Here is a 21,451-nt window from a genome sequence, read left to right as displayed (position 1 = left end):
TCTGTGTGTTAAACTGCGCGCAGAGGCGGGGGCATGGGTCACAAGACTCCAGCTGGGTACCGAATGTTCTGCGTGGACGTGAGGGAGGGTGATGGTGTGGGTCTCAATGACCGCCTTCTCCCCACCCCTCCCGGGGCCTCTCTTGGGCCACTCCAGAGGCCCTGGCTCCCCGCATCCCCTTCCCAACCTCTGCTGGCAGGACTCCCGTTCGCAGGACGGGCCAAGGGCCCCACTGGGGGGAGGCTTCCCCACGCTGGCACCAGGCCGGGTGCAGGCGGTCGGAGTGCCCAGGGTCCTTGGGTGGCCTCCCGCAAGAACGGGGCCGGCTATGTGCCTGGAAACGGGCGTGCTCGCCCCCTGGCGGCCGCGATGGAGGTTGCGCCGCCCCAGCCGCACAAACTCGGAGGAACTGTTCGGGCGGGCGGTGTCTTACGAATCGATCATTCCACATCCATCTCCTAAGTGCCAGTTCCGGGCCAGGCATTGTTCTGGCCCCCCGAGATTTAGAGGCGAACAAGGCTGACTTGGCTCCGGCCTGGTGGGGAAGATGACCATAAACTCACACAGAGAGCCGCTGCGACTCTAGGGCTGCTAAGAGCAACGTTTCCGGGCGAGGAAAGGACTTGGCGGCTGCTTGCGAGCCAAACGCCGGCCTTCGCGCCCGGCTCTGCAGCGGTGCCTGCTGGCCAGGTGCGGCTCGTGCGCCGGACGTCCTCTTCCTGAAGGCCAAGGTGGAAGGCGGCGCGAGGGCGGGGCGGGGCTAGATACCGAGGCACCCGGGGCGCGCTCTTCCTGTCAATCACGCTGTTTTCCATCCGACGGGGGCTGGGGGTGCTTGGTGCTTGGTCCATTCGGGCGCAGTTGATTATTGCTGAGAGGATAAGTAAATGCGTGCTTCTGTCTTGGAGGACGGCAGAATCCCGAAGCTCCACGGAAGCTGGGTCCCAGCCCTTTGCCCTGGACTAAACCACTTATCCTGAGCAAGCCTGTTTCCTCATCTGTAAAATGGGAATGAGCCCAGTCTTAGACCAGCCTATCCTTGCCTGCCCTGCTCGGAGTCCCCACCTCTGGACGGTGACCCTTGACCGTGCTGTTACCTGGCCTTGGCCCCTGACCAAGCACGATGTCTTGAGAGGAAAACTCAAAAGGCTCAGTAGCGGGAAGGGCCCCATAGTGCTCTGAGCAGGGGAGGGGGTTACTGAATTCCCAGAGCCTGGAAGTGGGACTGAGCACAGTAAGGGGCTAGGAGGGGGCGCCTGGGTGGCTCAGTGGGTTAAAGCCTCTGCCTTCCGCTCAGGTCATGGTCTCAGGGTCCTGGGATCAAGCCCCGCATGGGGCTCTCTGCTCTGCAGGGAGCCTGCTTCCTCCCCTCTCTCTCTACCTGCCTCTCTGCCCTACTTGTGATCTCTCTCTCTGTCAAATAAATAAAATCTTAAAAAAAAAAAAAAATAAGGGGTTAGGAGGGGTTTGCAGAGGGCCGCAAAGGAAGGGGCTCAGAAGCTTCTGCCAGACCCAGTTCCGGTGAGGCCAGCTCCACATCCGGGTTTCTCTGAGCACCCCTGGCAATCGGTTGTTCTAGGTTTTCCTCTGGAACTGAACTTGAGACATCCTGTTTGGTTCCCAGAACCCAGGCCCCCGTCTTAACCTCCCAGCTTCCCACCTCATTGCCCTTCACTCTTTTTTCTCAAACTCCAATCAGGGGACAACATTTATTGATTACCGGTGCAGTGCCCAGCGCAGGGCAAGGCACTGGGGGGTGGGGGTGAAATAGGGATGGGGACATACAAAGGGGGAGACTCCCTGCCAGCAGGAAGCTCGGAGCGGGGGTGTAAGTGGGAGGCAGGAGCTGCCGGTGGCTCTAGTGACACATTGGAGAGCGATGCACCCAAATTTGGTGCATCTGTCTCTGGACTGTCGGAAATCCCAATGTCCAGGATTTCTACCTTTCAGTTGTCATGTCTGTCTCACGTGGGGTATGATGTCCCTTTGTGGTCAGCACCTGAGGGAGTACCCCAGAGCCTGGCCGGGGTCCTCCTTCCACCAGGGGACAGTTCTTTCACAGGGAGTGATTCCTCCGGAGTTTGCCTGAAATCTGGGAGCTGAAGGCTGGCAGTGCTGGGCCCTGCACTGACCCCAGGTCGCCTGGTGGCTGCAGGAATACAGGGTCTCTGGCCACCTAACTCGCTTTGGGCTTTGGCCCTGGAGACGAACTCGCCCCTGGCAATTACCCACTGGCCACTTCCTGGGCCACGCGCACCCCCATGTGGTCATCTCTGGCATTTCCTTTGCTCCCATTGGCTCCCTGCCCTGGGCCCCGACTGGGGGTTGTAGGGCCTTTAGGGTTAATTTATTGGTGGCTTAGAAGAGAGGGCACGTAGTTGGAGCCTGACACCCTGGTTTGGGTGGGGAGGCTGTAATGGCCGGCTATGCGATTGGTATCTTAGGAGTCACTTTCTCAGTGTGTAATAAGCCATGCCCAGCCTTCCGCGGAGCTCTTGTGAGGTCCAGAAGAGTTAAGTGCAGAGAAAATGGTTTCCAAGCACCCCTTCTGTTTCGGAAGCCCATCTCCCCTGTCCAAGTCCCCTGGGATGCCAGAGTGCATGGCAGAAATTGCCACCTTGAAGAAAGACTGGGGCTTGGGTGCTCCCTGGGCCAGACCTGATCTCTTGGATCTCACCCGAGTGGAGGGACGAGAGCCTTCGGTGAATGCACTCAACAGACCCTGGGGGGAGTGGTCCGCTAACATCCCACCTCCTACCCTCTCCTTCCCTCTAGCCTGAGCTCTGTTTTGCAGCAAAACCATCCATTTGGCCTCTGGGGCACTTGTCGGAGAAGGCAGGGCCCCTCTCTTTCCAGGACACTGAAGTCTGGAGCTGCTGGTCCTCCAGCTGCGCTACGGTTGGCCTGGGCTCTGGTCCCGTGTTGGTTCCCTGAATCCTCCTGACACCCAGGAACAGGTGAAGCCCTTCTTGGCCCTGAAGCCAGCAGCCGGGAGGGCCTGCCAGTGGCCAGGCACCTGTTGGGTTTGTCCCCTGTTGGACACAGGGCACTGAAGGCTGGCTGGCCTCCAGCTGGGAGGGTAAGGGAGAGAGGCAGAGGGCCTGAGCCCTGGGTCTGGGGTCCCTCAAACCCACTCAACTTGATTCCAGTGTTCTGGAAGCGGCCAGGCCAGGCGCCACCTCAGCAGGTGTGATCACGGAGGGAAGTATCAGACGGGGCGGTGGTGGACTCAGGAGTGGCTGGGGTGGGGAAGCCTGCAGGGCTGGGGCTGATGGCTCTGACAGGCCTTCCCAGCAGGCTCAGCTTTCTGTCTCAAATGACCCTTCTGATCACTTCTGGCTACTCCTCTGCTGCCTGGCTTCCGGCAGCCTCTGGCCCCACTGGCTGAGCAGGGGCCCCCCTGGCCTGGCCCATCCCTGCCTTGGCCCTCTCAGCACTGGTGTCAGACTCTCCCTGGCTATCCCCAGGACCGGCTTTGACCCCGATGTGCCCATCTCCCTGGCCCCCTTTCTCCAACTCCCTGCCTCCTGCCTCTGGCTCCCCACTGCCAAACGCCGGTGTAGCCCCAGGCGAGGCCCCCTGGGTCTCAGGCCACTCTGCCCTGCGGTAGACAAGGTAACTGGTTGCGGGGAGCTTGTGGGCCAGGGCTCCGGGGGGCAGGCGGTGGTAGCCCTGCTCCTTGTACAGGAACAGGCCAAACGTGTCGGGCTGGGTCACTCGGAACTTGGTGGCACAGAGCTGGTTCAGGGTGGCAATCGAGGCCCCCGGAGGCACAGCCAGGGTCTTGGAGGTGCAGCCACTGCTGGGGTCCTGGTGGGCTACTCGGAGGAGGCACTGTGCAGGAAGACAAGCGAAGCCAGAGCTCAGTCCTGCCTGCTCCGTCTCTGGCTGTACAGCCTGAGGTCCCAGGGTAGGCTCTGCAGGGACGGGGCGCGGGGTATAAATCCAGGGGTAGAGCCGAGTGACAAAAGCTTTTTGGATAAAGGGAGCTGCGGAAAGGTGAGGTCCGCCTTGGCTAGTGGGTTAGAGCTGCGGGCTGGCGGCGGGAAGGATGGCCCCAGCAGCTGTCCAGAGCCTGACAGCCCTCCTAGGAGCCTCCCCCGGGGCCAGGCGCCCGTCCTGCATTCGCTCATCTCATCCACACATTGGCCCCAGGAGCCACTTCCTGTTGCCTCCACTTACAGATGAGGATAGCCAGGCACAAAGCAGTTACGTAAGGTGCCCCGCTCCTGCAAACAGAAAGTAGCTGAGGCAGGATGTGAAGCCGGCATCTGGCTGCAGGGTCTAAAGTCCTCACCGAGGCTGGGGAGGGTCCCTGGGCTGGATGGAGAGGAGGGTGCGGGGAGCATGGGTGGGGAGCCTCACTCCAGGGGAGGGCAGAGCCCCATGTGTGGGGGTGGCGGCGCTAGAAGCTAAGATTTGGGGCGTGAGTTTGCCACCTGCGTCCCTTTCACCCTCCATGTCACGTCTCTGTTTCCTCATCTGTAAAATGGGATAATAATGGTCCTAAATCTGAGTTTCTTTGAAGCTGCAGGGCTGAGCCCCCAGAGCACACGGAACGTGCCCTCACGAGGAAGGCGAGGCGTGGACGTCCACACAGCGGGCTGCTTCTCTCCCCTGCTGGGTCTCTCTAGGAAAAGGAGGGGACCGCGCAGGATGACGCCAGAACCCCACCACCCCCACTGCGCCCGGAAACCGGGCAGTTCAGGCGGCTGGTGGGGAGACCCCGTACCTGGAGGCTGTGGGTGGCCGGCAGGCGGCGCTGCTCCCAGAGGCTGAGGGAGCGCTGCAGCTCCTGCGAGGGGCTCAAGGGCGCGGTGTGAGCCTGGTCCAGGCCACTCAGCAGGGCCAGGCTGGCGGAGAGGCTGGTCAGGTAGTAACCGCCTGGGACACAAGGGGAAGAATGCAGCTCGGGCTGGGGACAGGTGATGCTTCGCCACGCCCCCCCCCCTTCCTGGGGGCTATGCAGCCCCTAAGCGGCCCAGTCCACCCCACACAGGGCGGTGGCCCGCGGAGGCGCTCCCTCACCCTCTCCGGTGAGCAGGGTGGGCTCCAGCAGCTCCGACATGTACTCAGCTTCCAGCAGCAGCTCGGGAAGGTCGCACTGGGCCAGGACAAGGCTCAGCAGCGGAAGGAACTCATCTGCCCCCGCGGCCTCCCCTGTGGGGCAGCAGAGAAGGAAGCTTCAGACTCTGCTCGGGCCCCAGGGTTGGTGTCCACCCTGTGTCTCAGACAGTGACCCTCCCCTCCACCTGCCGGGCCTTGGGGGATGCGGTCTCTACGGTGACCACAGATGGGGGCGGGGTGGGGGAGCGGAGAGGCTGGGGAGGAGGACACTCTATACCCTCTGGGCCTCAGTTGCACCGTTTGTGGGAGGTTGGGCCCATTCCCCAGTCTGCTGTGCCAGTCTGGGATCTCAGGGGGGCCTGCCTCTGACCCGGCAGGGGCCGGGGGGCAGCGAAAGGAGGGGGCGTACCCGCTTGGGTCCTCAGCGCCGTGTAGAGCAGCTTGCAGGCCTGCAGGAGCCGCTTGACCTGGGCGCTGGGCGAGTAGGCCCGGAGCAGCTGCAGCAGCTTGTGGCGAACCTGCTCTACCTCGGCCGGGGAGGGGAGGCTCACGTGGGCCCCAAAGGCTCCAGGGCCCTGAGCCCGGGCCAGGCGCAGTCCTTCAGCCAGGCGGCCCAGGGAGCCGTTGGTGGAGAGCCGGCGCCGCAGGCGGGCCGCCAGGATGGGCCGGAGAGGCTTGAGCACGGAGCGATGCAGCGACTTCTCCAAGGCGTGTTCTGCAGGGGAGAGGTGGGCCGGGTCAGGGGAACTGGGGCGCCAGTGGAGGGGGGCTGTAGGCAAGGAGGGATGCAAGTTGGGGGGAATTTCCGTGAGACAGGAGAAGAGCAGGAGAGAGGCGGGGAGCGGAAAGAACTAGCACTCCCGAGAGCCCAGCGGAGAGCCCCGGGTCTCACCCAGTTTCTCAGGAGGCAGCAGCTTCTCAGGGCCCAGCTCCGTGCTCAGCATGGCCCGTGCCCGGCTTAGTGCCTCTCGGACCCCCTGCAGCTCCCGGGGTGCGGGGCCAGCCCGCACCTGGGTCAGTAGGTCCTGTACCAGCTGGCCCACAGCCGTGTGTCTGTCGTGCACCAGAGCTGCGGCAGCCCGGCCCACCTGCCGCTCGGGCGCCAGCAGGGAGCAGAAGGCCGCGCTCATGGACCGAAGCAGGGGCCTCCGGCGGCCCAGGCCAGGGGAGGTCGCTGGGCTTCCCTGGGACCCCGGCGCCCCCTCCTCTTCTGAACTGCTGGGGGAGCCACAGTCTACCTCCTGGAGGGAGGGCAGAGGTGGGAGGCTGGGCCTGGGGCCCCCTGGCACACGGTACCCCACTGAGCTCTCCCTTTGCAGAAGCTGGTGAGGGGGGAAGCTTTCTGTCGGGCTGGGGCCTGCACCTGGCAGCACGGGGACCGGGGGAGGTGGCACGGCAGGTGGTGACAGAGGACTGGAGGTCTCTGTGGACACACGCACTTTGAAGCTCCTCTTGAATTTTTCCCGCTTGGTGGGGCCCAGGTCCCCTGGGAACAGGGGATTGAAGAAGCACAGGGCGGCTCCCGTGCCCTGGTCCAGCTCTTGTGGGGACCGGGGCTTCAGCCGGGGCAGCAGCTGGCCTTCAGACGGGCCCGGCTGGGCCTTGGTGTTGAGGGAGGAGCTCCAAAACTCTAGGGAGGAGAAACCAGTTGGGGCGTCAGGGAGGTTTGGGGAAGGTGCCCAAATGAAGGCACAGGCTCAGGCCATGTGCCCGCGTGCCTTCACTTTGTTTCTTGCCCTCAGCTTGTCTATCTGTGCAATGGGTAGCAGAAGAGCCCTTACCAATGCCCAGATGGGAGATGGCTTCCAGTTCCTTGTGGGTGGCTGCCTGGCAGATGGCTCTGGGGAGCTGGAGCTGGAGGAGAAGGATGTCCCTGAGGCCAGAGAGGGAAACAGAAATCCCGGGGTGAGGGATGCTCAGGGCTCTGGGGGCTGACGGGACCTGCAGGGGTTGGGAAGACAGACTGTCCCAGGGAGCCAGGACCAAAGGACACCAGGCACCCTGCGGCCAGGCTCACCGGCTGTGGCAGTAGGCGCAGATGAGCTGGACCAGGTCTGGGAACATGAGCTCTGAGCCCTCCAAGGAGACGCCTGAGAGATGGGAAGTGCGGTTGTTCTCTGGGAACACGCCTGCGCCCGGCCCTGACTGCTTCCAGCCCCTTCCCCCCAGGCCAGTCCCGCTCACCCTCAGGGCTCTCCTGGATGTAGTGGCTGGAGACAAAGGAGGGGCCGCTGGCTTCGGGCAGCCGCACGCACAGGGCTTGGCACCCGCGAGTGTTGGATTTCCGCACCAGAAACGTCTGCAAGGGACAGGGGTCGGGCGCTCAGAACCCCTGCCTCTGGCCTCTCTCTCTCTCCCCCACAACCGCCGCCGCCGCCGCCGCCGCCGCCGCCGCCACCCCCCGCCGGCCAGTCCGGGTTCAGAGCCATGACTCACCCCGGGGGGCTCAGTCCTCAGCACGTGCAGCGCGGCCGCGGCGTTGGCCCGCAGCTGCAGCCACACCGGCCGCGTGAGCAGCAAGCGCTCCCGCAGGCTCACGCTGCGCCCCGGCCGCTGGGGCCCGCCCGCCGGCCGCCCGCCGGCTCCAGGCACGTCGTACGGCGGGTCCTCGGCGGGCCTAGGGGTGGGCGGCAGACTTGAGGGGGTGGCGGGGATGGCAGGCGGTGGGACCCTTGCTCCGCCCGCTCCCGCTCCTCGGCCCTGGGGCAGACCCTGCTCTGCCACCCCTCCCCCCGCCCCAGGCTGCCCTTCCAACTTCACTAACTTTTCTCTCTCCGGGCGCCCAGGTGCGAAGTTGGGCAGGCTGGGGGCTCCGAGAGGCCCAGCTCCTGGCTCCCCGGGGCTTTCCATGGCTGAGAGCGCCTTCGGTCTCTCCCGGTTTCTCCCAGGACTCGGGAAGAGAATCCAGCCCCCGAGGCAGGAGCGCTCACATTCCCGGCGGTGAGTAACACTTCCTGAGGGCGGTTCGCCCTGTCACGCCCCGCCAGTTAACTCTTGGGTGTCCACTCGGCCTGGGCCCAGCCCGGATTCCTCGGTTCTGGGCCGCGTCTCAGGGGCCAGGGATCCCCATCCGTGCAAAAGCCACTCCGAGAGCCCCAGCTGCGGGGCCAGCCGCCACCGCACGGTGCGCCCGGAAGCCTTACCGGCCTCCTCAAACCACACAAGCAGGCGGGAAGGGGTTAAGCAGGGCCCATCTGGGCGCCCACAGGGCCAAGTTTACCCACCCACCCCCGCACCTTTAAGTCTACTGGTCAATTGCTCATCTGTGCGAGGCCCTGGGGTCAGCGGGTGTGTGGGGGGGCACCCCCTACTAGCCCCAGATGGACTCATTCCTGAGCCTACCTTGGGTGTTGGGACTCAGGTTGCCAGGGAGAGAGGATGCTGTGTCTCCATGGAAACTAACCCCCTTGCTTAACTGAGGTTCTGGGGGTGGTTCTAACACTCGGTGCTCAACAGGGGGGGAGCTTGGCTGTGAGGTCGTCAGCGCCCCGTGCCGCTGCCAGCTGCCTCCTACACGTGCAGGCCCACCAGCCTGCCTTACCGATCTGCCAAGGGACTGGGACAGGCGCAGACATGACCCAGTCTCCAAGCACAGGCCGGGACACATGGTCTTGCCACATGTTGCTTCAAACTTTGCTCGGGAGCACCCCTGGGAGGTGTGGTGGGCGAGTCCCCCCTTCCCCTCCCTCTGCCCCAACTCAAGAGTAGGTTGGCTCCTGCCTGCTAGTGAGGGGAGCTACCAGGGACTCCAGGAAGAGCCCCCCTGACTCAGGCACTCCCTGGGGGAGCCCTGATTCTCTTGCAAGCTAAATCAGACACACACAGCTCACACCGAGGTCCCGGGAAAGGTTTTAATTCCAGTCCCTGAAATCTGGGAGACACCAAGAACCTCCTGGAGAAGACCTGGGGAACCTGCCTTCTCACCTCCAACAGCAGCCAGAAAAGACAGGCCCCCCAAAATATGATGTCTGGCTCAGAGTTCCCATGAAATGGGGCCCAGCTCACTGGCTCAGTGACTGGTCCAAGGTCAGCAGGAAGGATGCTGCTTTGGTGTAAGAGGAGTCCCACCTTCTCTGTCTGGGACAGCACTGAGGAGGCTGCCCTCTGGGAGGCGGCGCCGGTGCACTCGCTGGGGACGGAGGAGACAGTCTTGCCTGGCTAGGGCAGCTCTGGGCCACAGCTGTGCAGGACCCCCGAGGAGGGCAGAGGAGTCCGGACCAGTGATGGCTGGAGGGGAAGATCCACTAGCAGTACCGGGGAGCTGGCTGGACAGACCCTGTCAGCCTGCCTTCTCACAGCAGGAAAATGTGGATCCTGGCTTTGCGGCCAGCTGCTCCGAGGGGCCCCCTGGCTCTGAACGGCAGGGTCATGGTCCTGAGGGAATGCCAGAAGCAGAGAGCACTGCAGGTGATAAGCTGAACCAAGAGGGGACACCACTGCCTGTCGGGGCTGCGAGGCCGGCCTCGGGGTGGCCCAGGGCAGCTCCACAGCCCTCAGCATGGGCCCAGCATTCCTCCCCCTACCCAGTCCTGGTTGGGGGGAAGCTTCATCCCCTAGCCCTACCGACCTAGAGCTTCCGTATCCCTACCCCGGCTCTGGCTGCCCAAACCCCCAAACGCCAACCATTCTAACGGGGGCCACTGATCTGACTTAACCCTTGTCTCTCTCTGGGCTCTTTCCGAGGACGCTGGGCTGGGGGCGGGGGCAGGAGGCGGAACAACTCCTGTGGATCTTACCATCTGCTTTTCTCTTCTGAGGGGACACAGCTGCTCTAGCCTGGGTGGGTAAGAAGAAAAGCCCCGCCCTGAGAGCCTGCCTCCAGCTGGGCAAGCACCTTCTTCCACATCAGTTTCTCTGGGGGAGGGGCGCTGCTGGGTCGGTGCCTCCCATCCCATCAAAACCTGCCCCAGAAGGAGGAAGGGGCTGACACAGATTGAAAGGTCCCTCCTCCTCAAAGTCTCAGGCCAGCGCCTGGGTTAAGCCATCAGTCGGTTAAGCCTCCGACTCATGGTTTCGGCTCAGTAGGGTCAAGAGCTCGAGCCCCACATCGGGCTCTGTGTTAGGCATGACGCCTGCTTGGGATTCTCTCTCTCCCTCTGCACTCCCCACTTCCCCCACCACACCATTCGCACATGCAAACATATTCTCTCCCTCTCTCTCTAAAAAAGGCCAATTCCAGGGAACCTGGGCTGAAGGCAGGAGGTGCTGAGGGCGAGCAGGGCTCCCAGGCCCTCAGGAAGTCCAGGTGTGGTGAGCCCGCAGAGACCAAAGCTGGTGTCAGGGACGGGGACCCGCGCAGGGAAGCAGGGGCCCTGGCCCCACCTTTTTGATAGCCGTCCAGTCCTCCAGGATGTCGATCTCCTGCAGCATGTACACAATGTAAGGACCTGCGACAGGGGTCAAGGAAGCAGGAAGCCCGGTGGAGGGGATAGGTGTCACAGCGTGGGGGGGGGCTGAGGACCCCGGCGAGAGCTCAGGTTCTGCCTCCCACCTCTTGGCTCCCAGGTTCCTAAGGCAGGGCCTGTGGCCTCTTCACAAGTCTGGGGAGAGGGTACTAAGCCTCACCCCTACCTCCCCTCTGCTCCCCCTTCATCGTCCCTCCAGTGTAAAAGTCAGGAGGTGAAAACTCTGTCCCCTTCCTGTCCCTTCTACACACACAGACCTCAGTCCCTTCCATCCGGGAATCAACCCTCCTTTGCTCTCCCACTCTCCCCACTCCCACTCCTCCCGGGTTCTGTACCTGATGTCTCCACACCCTTGCCCCCCATTCACCCCTCAAGTCCTTGCAGCCCGGATGCTTCCCTCCCTGCCTGAAGCGACAGCCATCACCAGGCGGCCAGGTCCCGAGAGTCTGATGGCCGGAGTACCCGGGTGTGGAGGTGGAGGGCGTGCAGATTCTGTTCTGCATGTGCCGGACGCTGCCAGGAGGGATGAGGGCTCGGCAGGCCCTGGGCTGAAGGGGCTTACGCCTAAGGGCGGGCAGGGGGCAACTGTGTATGGGATGAGGGTGTCCCGGGTTAGGCCACAGGGGTGCAGAAGACAGAGAAGCTATTGCCATTGCGAGGAAACCAGGAGAGGCTTCACAGAGGAGGTGAGACAAGCCGTGACCAGGCACAGACGGGCAGTACGACCTTCCGAGAAGCGGGTGGAGAGAGAGAGCAGGCGGGGAGGCACGTGGCAGTGGGAAAGCCTGGGACCTGCCCGGGCTGTTGAGGGAAAGCCTCAAAGGAGACTTCGCTCAGGAAGCTAAGGGACTCATTGAGGGGGCGCTGCTCTTTCTCTATGGTCCGCACAGCCTGGCAGAGACCCAGGGCCTTAGAAAATTCCCGACAGCTGGAGTCACCTCATGTGTCCGGCGTGACTCCGCCTTCCATGTGCCTCCACCCACTCCCTGGGCTGGAGCTAACCCCGATGATGTCAGATTCAGGCCACCGTCGGGGGAAGGATACCAGAGACGAGAGGAGCCTTCTTCCTCTTGCTGGCCGGCAGGGAGTCCCAGGTCTTTGTGCTGCTTCGGGCGTGCAGTCTGTCATCCCACCACTCTGTGCCCCCAAAGCCAGAGTCAGGATCAAGGTGCTGGCCCGCCCAGGACACCCTGCCCTTGGAGCTGGGTCCCTCATAGGAGCCAGGCCAGCCCTTCTCCTTCCTCTCCCTCCCAGGTTGGTGGAGAGAGCCAGGACTGGGGCGGGGGGGCGGGGCTTAGAAGCGGAGGTCAGGGCCCGAGGACCACAAGGCTGTGGGAGCCTTGGGGGGCGGGGGGCGCTGTACTTCTGTCCAACCAGTTTCTTCATCCGTTTAGTGGGCGGTGCCCAATGACCATTGAGGCCTCCCTAGGACCCGCCCCATGAACACAGGCGCTGCGGACATGGGGGGAACCTGTGGCTGTTGTAGGCGTGGGGGTGTCAGAACGACACCTCCTGTTCTAGAAAGAGAGCAGGGGTCAAGGCGGGCAGCGGGGGGGCCCACTCTTGCTGAGCCTCCCTGGTGCACCAGGCACTGGGCAGGTTCCTTTCTGTGCCTGGTTCCGTTTGGGCCACACGGTGAGCCCATGAAGCAAGTTCTCTGGCACGCTCCCCGCTCCCCCGGCAGGCAGAGCGGGGGTGGGGGTGGGGATGGCACAGAGAGAGCGGCGCCGGGCAGCCTCACCAGAGCTGATGTCCAGGCTCTGGCGGTCCTCTTCCAGTCTCTGGATCCGCTCCCGCAGCTCCCCCTGCAGGGTGTCGTACAGCAGCAGCTTCTCACTCTGGAAGGGGTGGGGCCGCTCAGGCTCTGCGGGGCGGTGGGGACTAGCCACTTCCGCTGTCCCCCCCCCCTCCACCCCGTCACATTCACCTCCAGGTGCTGTCTGGCACCCTGCAGCTCACACTCGTACTTGTTCCGGATCACGTCCAGACAGAAGCCCTTGTAGATCCCTACAGCGGGGAGGGGAGACGGGAAGCCCGGTTTGGCCAGGGACCTGGGTGTCCCAGATAGGGAGCCAGGAGCAGGCCCTGGCAGGGAAGGGAAGAGAGGGGAGCAGAGAGCCCCAGGCTCTGGCAGAGGCAGAGAGGGGAGGCCCGGGGGCTGCCCCAGCGCACGGGACGGCCCACAGACCTGCCACCTGAATGCGGATCTTGAGGCTCCGCTGCAGGCCCCCCAGAGGCTCTGTGTACTCAGGTGCCCGCTCAGCCCCCACTTCCTCCAGCCGCACCCTCAGCTGACTCAGCCGTTCCCTGAACAACCTGGGAAGGAAAAGGCAGAGCATGTGTGTCCCTCAAGCACGTGGCCGGTCCTGCGCGGCAGGTCCTCAGACGCCCCTGCCCAGCACCGGCCCGCTGCCTCCGCGCCCCCACGCCCAGGGGGCCCCCAGGGGGACACAGCCCCAGACGCCCCACGCTCACTTCTCCTTTAGCTCCGAGAACTGCTTCTCCAGGTCCAGCATCTCGTTGACGCACTCGCTGCGACGCCGCTCGTAGTCCTCATCGTCCATCTCTGGGACAAGAGGCCAGTCAGCGCCGGCTGCTGAGGAGCGGGCGGCCGCGCGGGCACCCGTGTGCGCACTGGGGTACTCACCTGAGCTCTCCTCCTCCGACTCTGTCTGGCTGCCGCTCCGCTCCTCCTCGCTCTCTTCCTCCTCCCCGTTCATCTCAGCAGCCGAATCACCCTCTGCTTCCATCTCTTCTGTGTCTTTGCTCGGAGGCTGGACAGGCATCTGGGCTCTGGGAGAAGGAGGGGAGCCATCACTTATCATAAGCAGGAAGTGGCCATGCGGGGAGTCAAACCAAGCCCTGTGCGCACATCTCCCCGAGGCCTGGGAGTCATGGAAATGCTCAAGTCCTGGGACACTGTTGCTGATCCCAGTGTGGGGAATGCTGGCCAAGGCGATGGTCTTTAAGATGGGAAACACCAAGGGTGGGGTCCCCACTGCCTCGGGGACTGGACACACACTTGTGATTGGGGCGTTTAAGGCCCCGCACAGACTGAAGGACTGGGCCAGCTCCTTGACTCCACCATCTCACAGTCAATCCTTAAGTACACCCTTCCGTCCTCCTCTCCACCCCTTCCTGTTGGTCGTCCCCTGGGAAGGCCCTCCACTTCTCTTCCTGAGAACATTCTGCGATTCCCTTCCCGTCTCCCTGTGCTCTGCGTCACCCCCCATGTCCTTCTCTTTTCTCTGGAGCCTCAGGCTACCAGCACCCCCGCCTCCACTGTTTCTCCAATGCTCCCTTTTGACAGCTCCTGCCCATGAAACTTTAGAGGTGTTTGGGTACTGCCTCCCATTTAGAAATAGCAGAAACTCAAAACCTTGCCCCATTCCATTTAACTACTCCCCATTTCCCAACTCACAGCTACGCTTTTCAAGGCTCTGGCTGTTCCAACCCTTTCATCTCCCAGATGTTCCGTTCCATTTATCTATGGTCCTGTGGCAGCAGATAACCTTCTGGTGCCCAATGCCAGTATTTTTTCCTGCTTCCCTTAGTTGAACACTATTAGTCATTCTTTCTTCTTTTTTTTTTTTTTTAAGATTTTATTTATTTACTTGACAGAGAGAGAGATCACAAGTAGGAAGAGAGGCAGGCAGAGAGAGAGAGGAGGAAGCAGGCTCCCTGCTGAGCAGAGAGCCCAATGCGGGGCTCGATCCCAGGACCCTGGGATCATGACCTGAGCCAAAAGCAGAGGCTTTAACCCACTGAGCCACCCAGGCACCTCTATTAGTCATTCTTTCTTTTATATACTCATCTAAGATTTATTAAAGACCTAACACATGCCAGGTACCTTCAGACAGTACAGGAGATGCTGGGCACGACAGGGCATGACAGGGCAGAGACAGTCTCTGACTTCAAGGAATTTACAGCTTCCTGGGAGAGGCAGAGCAGCGGACAGTACTGTGGTGTGAGAAGGGCTAAGATGGGGGCGGGGCGTATATGGGAGAGGCATCTAACTGGAACCTGGAGCTTGCTCCAACAGTGAAGGTTTGCAGAGGGAGATCCTTGCCGCAGCATCAGCATGCAGAGCTCAGCCAGAGGATCACGGAGATGGCTGGGGAGGGAACATTCCAAGCAGAGTGAACAATGTGTGCACGGACTCCAAAATGAGAAAAGCCTCAGAGAGAAATCTGGGCTGCAGGTATCTGTCACCGGCATATAGAGAGTTCTTCAGGCCAAGGGAGAGGCCAGTGGAACCAGCAGGGCAGAATGTGTGGAGTGAGAAGAGGTCCAGGATGGACTCCCAGGGCCACCAAAGGGGCAGGTGATGAAAGCCCAGCAAAGGAGAAGGAAATTAGCAAGAGGCGGAAGAAGAGAAACTCAGTCATGGGGAGAAATAACTTCAGACGGAAGGGCGGTGACTGCCAAATGTTGCCAAGAGATACTGAAGAGGAAGACTAAATGGTCCTCCTAATAGTTAATCTCTCCATCTACTGGAGGCTTGATTTCACTGCGATGTTCTTCCAACCTCTCTGGGTGCAGTTCTGTAGACCTTTAGATCAGTGTAAACGCCACTTCCTCCAGGAAGCCCTATGTGTTTACATCTCCTCTCTAATTGCCCATTTTCACATCTGTCTGCCTAACCAGGCTATAGGCCTCTCCTGCGCGCCGATGCCGATGCCACAATTACAAACGAAACAAAGCACGTTTTCAGGCAGGCTTTTTACTTCTGGGTTGCCCCAGGACCCTGCAGTGGTTGCAAACCTGAAGTATTCTGTTAACTTTTCTTAACACAATTCGAGTTATGTCAAATAACTGGCTCAAGGCGCGGCTTAGTCGCATTCCTCAAGGGTTTCACAGATGATCTGAATCTGACCTGAAAACCTCAGTTCTCCAAACCAGCCTCATTTTTCCCCATTCTCAAGCCTGAGTTACTGCAGTTTGGCCAATTTGCAATTCCTCTTCATTGTTAAATACATATATATTTACTTTTGTCTCCAGAGGTCTCTAACTCTATTGAGTGAGCAAAATTAAATCACAATCTCCCCTCCTTACCCCGGGCGCAAAAGGAGGATAAACACCGCTGCTGAGTGATCGCAAGGGGTAAAGGATGGAAAAGGAAATTGTAAGGCGCTGAACATAGGCAATTTATGTTTTTAGAAAGTGAGCATTTCCAGGGCAGACCTCCACGGAAGGCCGCTTCTTCTCCCTAGAGAAAGCCAATCCAGACCCCTACGCGGCGCGGTGCGGCGCGGCAGGACCCTCCCGCCCCGTTCCATTCCCGTCTACGCCGGCGCCGCGGGCGGGGAGTCACTGGCTCTTCGGCGGCCAGCAGCCGGCCCGCGACGCCGCACGCGTCCGGCCGGTTAAGTCTCTGCTTCGGCCCTCACTGGGCCAGCTCCGACCGACTGGCCAGAGACGCCGAACTAGGTGCCCTGAGGAGCGTTACGCACCGCGGGGAAGGGGCCTCCGGGTCGACGTCTGAAACTCCCTGAAAGGTGCCCGCGGCTGCCGGGCTCCCGGAAACGTCGCGCCCGTCCCTCTACTCCGGGAGGCGGGGGCCGCCGCACTTCCGTATACGTTATCAGGAGGCGCCCGGCGCCGAGCTCACAATTGGACAGCTGGGGCGAGGCATGGTGGGATACTGCGGGGTCGGTCTCCATAGCAACTGGCCGACATTCATGCAGGCCTTCAGCAGCCGCGCAAGACCCTTGTGGTTTCCTTGCTTTGCGGTCGGCGCCCCTTGGGCCGCAGCTCCTCCCCCCCTTCCCCCGCTCCGGTCCCCCCATCCCTCGTGTGGAAGGGAAGAAGCCACGACCCCTCCCCCTGCCCGCCGGGTTCAGGAGAGTCATGGAGCCAGCCGTAGGTGTGAACACTCATTTATTTACACACGGTCGGTGGTAGGCAAATAACCCAGCCCAGCCTATTCGAGGGCACAGATCGGGCAGAGAACCTGCAGACCCTTCCTTTCTCCAGAGCTCCAGAGGCCGGAGGCGGCTGGAAGAACCAGGAAGTTTAGGATTCTGCCCAAGAGCTAAGAACTAAATTCAATGCCTTCACCTGATTTCTTCCCCAAAAAGTCCATTTTGTTAAGTACTCAGACTTCTCAGTTCTGCCCCATTCATACTTTTCACTCTCCTACTGCCCACCCACCCCAGATTGTTAATAATAATAATAATAACAATAATACTGTAATAATATTAATAATACTTCACATTTGTACGAAGCTTACAGAATGGTTCATATATAGCATCTCATCTGAGCCTCCCAACAGTTCTGTGAGGTAGGTATGTTCACCTCCCTTTTTACAGACGGGATAACTGAGGCTCAGAGAGGAAATGGGATTTGCTCAAGGCCACACAGCTAGTTAGTGGTAAAGCCAGGACTTGATCCCAGCACCCCGTATTCAAGTCCAGTGTTCCAACATCACAGCTACCACTGTAAAGTGGGGTGACATTTCTTACCCCTGTCAGGCCTGAGGGACGGCCTGAGGAGGGAAGAGGCTGAGACTTCTCTGACTAGGGGAGAGAAAGGCTCAGCAGTGACGAGGGGAGTCGGGGTACTTGGCCTTCAACTCCTGTTTGAACTGGCGGTAAAGGATCTTATTGTGCTGATTTTCGGCCTCCTTTTGGGGATGGAACTTCAAAGCTTCCTTGAAGCCCTTATGAACCAGGAAACCTTCGTTGAGCACCTCGAAATCAAATCCTGCCACATGCAGCTCACAGGCCTGTTGGAGGAGAGACAGGTCAGTGAAGCTGGATGAGACCGCTGAGGCCGACACTGACATCCCTAAAGCCCCTCTCCAGCATTCCCACTCCTCCGGAGACATCCTGGGTCCTCCACACCATCCAACCACTTCGTGAACTACGACTGTCCTGCCTCATTGCCTCCTTTCCATCCAGGACCACTCATAGCTCCCAGAGCCCACCACTCCTCCTGCCCCATGTCCCCTGCCCTCTCCCTTTGGGCACCTGGCTGATCCGATTGAAGCCATACTGGCGAAAGCGCTCGTCGAAAGTGGGCACCTTGCCTCCGGCCACGTAGAATGGTTCCCAGGGGTCCTGCCAGGGCACCACATAGGCAGGCCTCAGCAAGCTCTCTTCTGGCAGGTTGACCCAGCGGGAGTAGTTGGTGGGTGCCTGGCAGGGCGTGCACAGCCCATAATAGAAGGGCCGCACCTCGCCCACTTGGTAGAGCTGCAACAGCTCGTTCTTGTTCGTGGGCATGCGGCGGGCTCGGCGGATCTCGAAGGCGGGCACCACCAGTGCTGTGCCCGCCCACTGCTTGCTCTGATCCAGCATTTCCCGAAGGCCCCTCCACAGCCCCTCACTGGGCACCATGTCCACATCGATTACCAGGGCATAGTTGGCCCCTTCCCGAGCCAGATTCCTCAGCAGGTTATTGGGATAGGACACATTGGTGCCCAGCGCATAGTTGATCCCGGGCTGGGCCACCCTGGCTAGCTTGTCAAAGACCTCCTGGCAGGACCGCAGCAGGGCAAACTCCCCCGGCTCCCGGGGATCAGGCACAGCGGCCTCATAGCGCGAGGGGCACACAAGGTGCATGGCGACCCGGGCGCGCATATCGGGGCAGTGGCTGCTCAGCGCGTAGGTCAGCACCGTGGCTAGCTGCGCCTCCTCCTTGGTGGCCGCGAACACCGACACGGAGAGCGGGCCCTCCCAGCGCTCCAACAGGCCCGACAGGTGCAGCAGGTTGTCCACGCTGGCGTGCGTGGCCAGGATCACATCATTGGGGTCCATGGTGGTCTTCAGTAGGCCCCTGTAGACGCGGTAGTCGCCACTGGCGTCCAGGACGCCCCCAGAGGCCAGAGCGGTGCGGAGCTGCGCCTTGACCTGGTCCACGGACCGCGGGGACGGGGGAAAGAACTCGAAATACTGGTCTTGCTCCTCCTGCCCATGTAGCCCGGACAGCAGCGACAGGTAGAGCAGCTGCAGCATCGCCACCAGCATCAGCGCGGCCAGAAGCAGCTGGTAGAAGGCGCACCGGATGGCGTAGGACATCTGCATGGCTCTCGGGGCTCCAGGGCGCGCAACGGGGACCACCGGGCCGCAGCCTTTGCCAGCCGCCGCAAGCCCGGATTTACCGCAGCCTGCCGAGCGCAGCCGAAGCGAGCCGAGGCGAGCCGAGCCCCGCGCAGCTTCCCCGCCGGAGAGGGCCTTGGGGCGCGCCAGCTCGCCCCCTGCGCGCGAGGAGGAGCTACTGCATCCCCCGCACGCCGCGGTCTGCAAACCCTGGAAGTGCCCGCGGCCGCGCCTGCCGGGTTCCCAGGGATACTCACCCCTCCCTCCCGATCAGTGTGCGACCCCCCGGACCAGGCGCTTTCTGAAACACGCGTGCACTCGCCCACGCCTTAGGGCAGGGAAATCGTGGCAGAGCTCTCGGTCGCGGCTTGGTGAAGGATGGCGGGGGTTCGCGGCTGCGGCCGGCGGGAAGGAACACAAAAAGTCCTTTTCCTTCCTTGGTCTCTCCCTCCGCCAGGTCCTAGGAAATCCACACCGAAGATGGGGGCTGGGGGTGGGGCGGAAACTGCGGAGAAGATGAGAGATAAGAGTATGTGGAAAAGAGTGCTTCACGTGGGACGAGGTGGCCGAGTGGTTAAGGCGATGGACTGCTAATCCATTGTGCTTTGCACGCGTGGGTTCGAATCCCATCCTCGTCGATCGGTCGTGTTTTACAGGAGGTGAGGGGGTGTACTTTTCTGACTCCCTGGGAAGAGGGCCCGGGGTTCAGCTGCACGTAGAAGACCCGGATTGGAATTCTGGTTGATGCCAAATTGGGAGCCAATGTGTTATCTGCGGTAATTAGAGAAGCCTCTTAGAAGGTGCCACCGTTCTGTGTAAATTGGTGAAATTCGGAATTTGGTAGTGGTGGAGTTGCTGACCACGCAGCCGCCATCACTACATGCTTGTTGAATGAGTGAGCAAGAAGCTTCTGAAGTGTCCCCAGTGGCCGGAGCTTGAGGAGAGACTGGAAAGTGGTGATGGTCTCACTGAAGTGCCAAGATCAAGGAGAGCTACATGGAAGGTCCAGCCTGCTATCTGGATAGGAGGGCCTGGCCAGGGAGCGACCCTGGCTTCCCAGTGTGATGGAGTGAAGCATGAGAGATTCAAAGACCAGCGTTGGGGACATTAAGCATCCGCCTTTGGGTCATGATCCGGGGATCCTAGGATCGAGCCCCGCATCAGCTCCCCGCTCAGCTCAGCGGAGAGCCTGCTTCTCCCTCTCTCTCTGCCTGCCGCTCCCTATGCTTGAGCTCTCTCTTTCTATCTCAAATAAATAAATAAATAAATAAAATCTTAAAAAAGAGAGAGAGAGAGAGACCAGAGTTGAAAACCATTAATAAGGGGTCTGCTTTCCACATACCTTTCCCTATGTATCTCTTCTATCTGGCCATTCCTGATTCATACCCTTTTGTGTTAAATCTAATCCAGCCAGTAAAACGCTTTCCTGAGTGCTGTGATTTGCGGAGGCAAATCAATCGAATCCAGTGACGGGGTGGCGGCTGGAACCTCTGAGGTATTGCCAGTCCATCAGGAGCACAGGTGACAACCAGAACTTGTGATGGGCGCATCTGAAGGAGGGGTTGCCGTCTTGTGGGACTGCGCCAGCAAGCCGTGGGACCTGCTGCTGTCTCCAGGTAGATGGTGTCAGAATTGAGTTGCGTTGGAGGGTACTCGGGTGGTGTCGGGAGTTGCTTGGTGTGAGGGGGAAGTCCACACATCAGAATTAGTGTCAGAACTGTGTGTATAGAAATACAATGGATGGCTCAGTGGGTTAAAGTCTCTGCTTTTGGCTCAGGTCATGATCCCAGGGTCCTGGAATCAGGTCCCACTTCTGGCTCTCTGCTCAGCAGGGAGCCTGCTTCCCTTCCTCTCTCTCTGCCTGCCTCTCTGCCTACTTGTGATCTCTGTCTGTCAAATAAATAAATAAAATCTTTGAAAAAAGAAAGAAATACAACGGAATTTTGTGTGTTGATCTTGAATCCTCCAATTTTGCTGAATTTGGTTATTAGCTCTAAGTGTGTGTGTATGTGCATTCTGTAGGATTTTTTTTTTTGTATGTGTATTTTATCATTTGTGAACATGGATGGTTTTACTTTCTCCTTTCCAACTTGGATGCTTTTTATTTCTCTTTCTTGCTGAATTGTCTTAGTTAGGACTTCTGGTGCAGAATTAAGCAGATGAAATGGTAAAAGCGGGCCCTTTCCTGATCTTAGGGAGAGGCTGTAAGTCTTTTATCATCGAATATGACATTAATTGTGGATTTTTCATAAATGTGTGTCATCAGGTTGAGGAAGTTCCCATCTACTCCTGGTTCATTGAGTGTTTGTTCTGTTTTTTAAGATTTTATTTATTTGACAGAGAGAGATAGCCGGGAGGGAACACAAGCAGGGGGAATGGGAGAGGGAGAAGCAAGCTTCCTGCTGAGCAGAGAGCCTGATGTAGGGCTCAATCCCAGGACCCTGGGATCAGGACTGAGCCGAAGGCAGACGCTTAGTGACTGAGCTGCCCAGGTATCCCGAGTGTTTTTAATCTTGAAATGGTGTTTGGTTTTGTCAAATGTTTTTCCGCATCAGTGGAGATGACCTTGTGGCTTTTCCCCTTCATTCTATTAATGTGGTGCCTTACATTAATTGTTTTTTTATGTTGAACCCCCTTGCATTCTGGAGTAGGTCAAGCTTGGTCGTGGTATATAGTCCCTTTAATGAGCTGCTGGGTTCCGTTTGCTAACATTTTATTGAGATTTTTTACATCTATATTCATAAGGGATATTGGTTATTAAGTTTTCCTGTGATGTCTTTATCTGGCTTTGGCATCAGGATAGTGTTGGTCTCATAGAGTGAGTCAGGGAATGTTCTGTCCTCTTGTATTTTTTTGGAAGAGTTTAAGAGGATTGGTGTTCATTCTTTTTTTTTTTTTTAAGATTTTATTGATTTGAGAGAGAGAATCAGTAGGAAG

The 21,451-nt window shown here is 59.8% G+C and overlaps 3 protein-coding genes and 1 non-coding gene across 6 annotated transcripts; 1 reads left to right on the top strand and 3 right to left on the bottom strand.

The window, feature by feature from the left end:
- Positions 1 to 1,766: 1,766 nt before the first annotated feature.
- On the bottom strand, positions 1,767 to 8,036 carry LOC111149738 (Ras and Rab interactor 1). The gene is made up of 10 exons (XM_022506981.1): positions 7,832 to 8,036; positions 7,504 to 7,684; positions 7,252 to 7,366; positions 7,085 to 7,157; positions 6,849 to 6,940; positions 5,960 to 6,697; positions 5,477 to 5,782; positions 5,029 to 5,160; positions 4,733 to 4,884; positions 1,767 to 3,834 (listed from the first exon to the last, which is right to left on the bottom strand). Exons 1-10 carry the CDS (start codon positions 7,915 to 7,917, stop codon positions 3,340 to 3,342), a joined length of 2,370 nt encoding a protein of 789 aa, XP_022362689.1. The 5' UTR covers positions 7,918 to 8,036; the 3' UTR covers positions 1,767 to 3,339.
- An 866-nt stretch (positions 8,037 to 8,902) lies between these two features.
- LOC111150246 (breast cancer metastasis suppressor 1) lies at positions 8,903 to 16,036 on the bottom strand. Of its 3 annotated transcripts, XM_022507673.1 has the most exons (10): positions 15,926 to 16,036; positions 13,120 to 13,265; positions 12,948 to 13,038; positions 12,661 to 12,788; positions 12,400 to 12,479; positions 12,214 to 12,310; positions 11,517 to 11,609; positions 10,390 to 10,454; positions 9,804 to 9,843; positions 8,903 to 9,441 (listed from the first exon to the last, which is right to left on the bottom strand). In XM_022507673.1, exons 2-10 carry the CDS (start codon positions 13,256 to 13,258, stop codon positions 9,434 to 9,436), a joined length of 741 nt encoding a protein of 246 aa, XP_022363381.1. In that variant the 5' UTR covers positions 13,259 to 13,265; positions 15,926 to 16,036; the 3' UTR covers positions 8,903 to 9,433. The 3 variants fall into 3 exon arrangements, with proteins under 3 accessions (XP_022363381.1, XP_022363380.1, XP_022363382.1); XM_022507672.1 differs by lacking the exon at positions 15,926 to 16,036 and having other exon boundaries at positions 13,120 to 13,778; XM_022507674.1 differs by lacking the exon at positions 15,926 to 16,036 and having other exon boundaries at positions 8,905 to 9,441; positions 10,390 to 10,428; positions 13,120 to 13,796.
- A 299-nt stretch (positions 16,037 to 16,335) lies between these two features.
- LOC111149691 (beta-1,4-glucuronyltransferase 1) lies at positions 16,336 to 18,571 on the bottom strand. The gene is made up of 2 exons (XM_022506913.1): positions 17,444 to 18,571; positions 16,336 to 17,199 (listed from the first exon to the last, which is right to left on the bottom strand). Exons 1-2 carry the CDS (start codon positions 18,497 to 18,499, stop codon positions 17,008 to 17,010), a joined length of 1,248 nt encoding a protein of 415 aa, XP_022362621.1. The 5' UTR covers positions 18,500 to 18,571; the 3' UTR covers positions 16,336 to 17,007.
- Positions 18,572 to 19,070: 499 nt separating this feature from the next.
- TRNAS-GCU lies at positions 19,071 to 19,152 on the top strand. Its single transcript has one exon. It is a non-coding gene; the product is annotated as a tRNA-Ser (tRNA).
- The last annotated feature ends 2,299 nt before the right edge of the window (positions 19,153 to 21,451 follow it).

The sequence above is a fragment of the Enhydra lutris genome, unplaced genomic scaffold (genome assembly GCF_002288905.1).
Source record: "Enhydra lutris kenyoni isolate GAN:26980312 unplaced genomic scaffold, ASM228890v2 scaffoldscaffold22, whole genome shotgun sequence".
Classification (NCBI taxonomy): Eukaryota; Metazoa; Chordata; class Mammalia; order Carnivora; family Mustelidae; genus Enhydra; species Enhydra lutris.
This window is presented reverse-complemented; position numbering and strand designations above follow the sequence as displayed.

Coding starts and splice junctions, on each gene's coding strand:
- LOC111149738 (XM_022506981.1), bottom strand. CDS start 7,917: ATGGAAAGCCCCGGGGAGCCAGGAGCTGGGCCTCTCGGAGCCCCCAGC. Junction 7,367..7,503: donor TGAGGACTGAGCCCCCCGGG/GTGAGTCATGGC, acceptor TGTCCCTTGCAG/ACGTTTCTGGTGCGGAAATC. Junction 3,835..4,732: donor CGGCCACCCACAGCCTCCAG/GTACGGGGTCTC, acceptor CTTCCTGCACAG/TGCCTCCTCCGAGTAGCCCA.
- LOC111150246 (XM_022507672.1), bottom strand. CDS start 13,297: ATGATAAGTGATGGCTCCCCTCCTTCTCCCAGAGCCCAGATGCCTGTC. Junction 12,789..12,947: donor TTCTCGGAGCTAAAGGAGAA/GTGAGCGTGGGG, acceptor TTTCCTTCCCAG/GTTGTTCAGGGAACGGCTGA. Junction 10,455..11,516: donor GAAGGCTCCTCTCGTCTCTG/GTATCCTTCCCC, acceptor CCCCTGTCGCAG/GTCCTTACATTGTGTACATG.
- LOC111149691 (XM_022506913.1), bottom strand. CDS start 18,499: ATGCAGATGTCCTACGCCATCCGGTGCGCCTTCTACCAGCTGCTTCTG. Junction 17,200..17,443: donor GCTTCAATCGGATCAGCCAG/GTGCCCAAAGGG, acceptor CTCCTCCAACAG/GCCTGTGAGCTGCATGTGGC.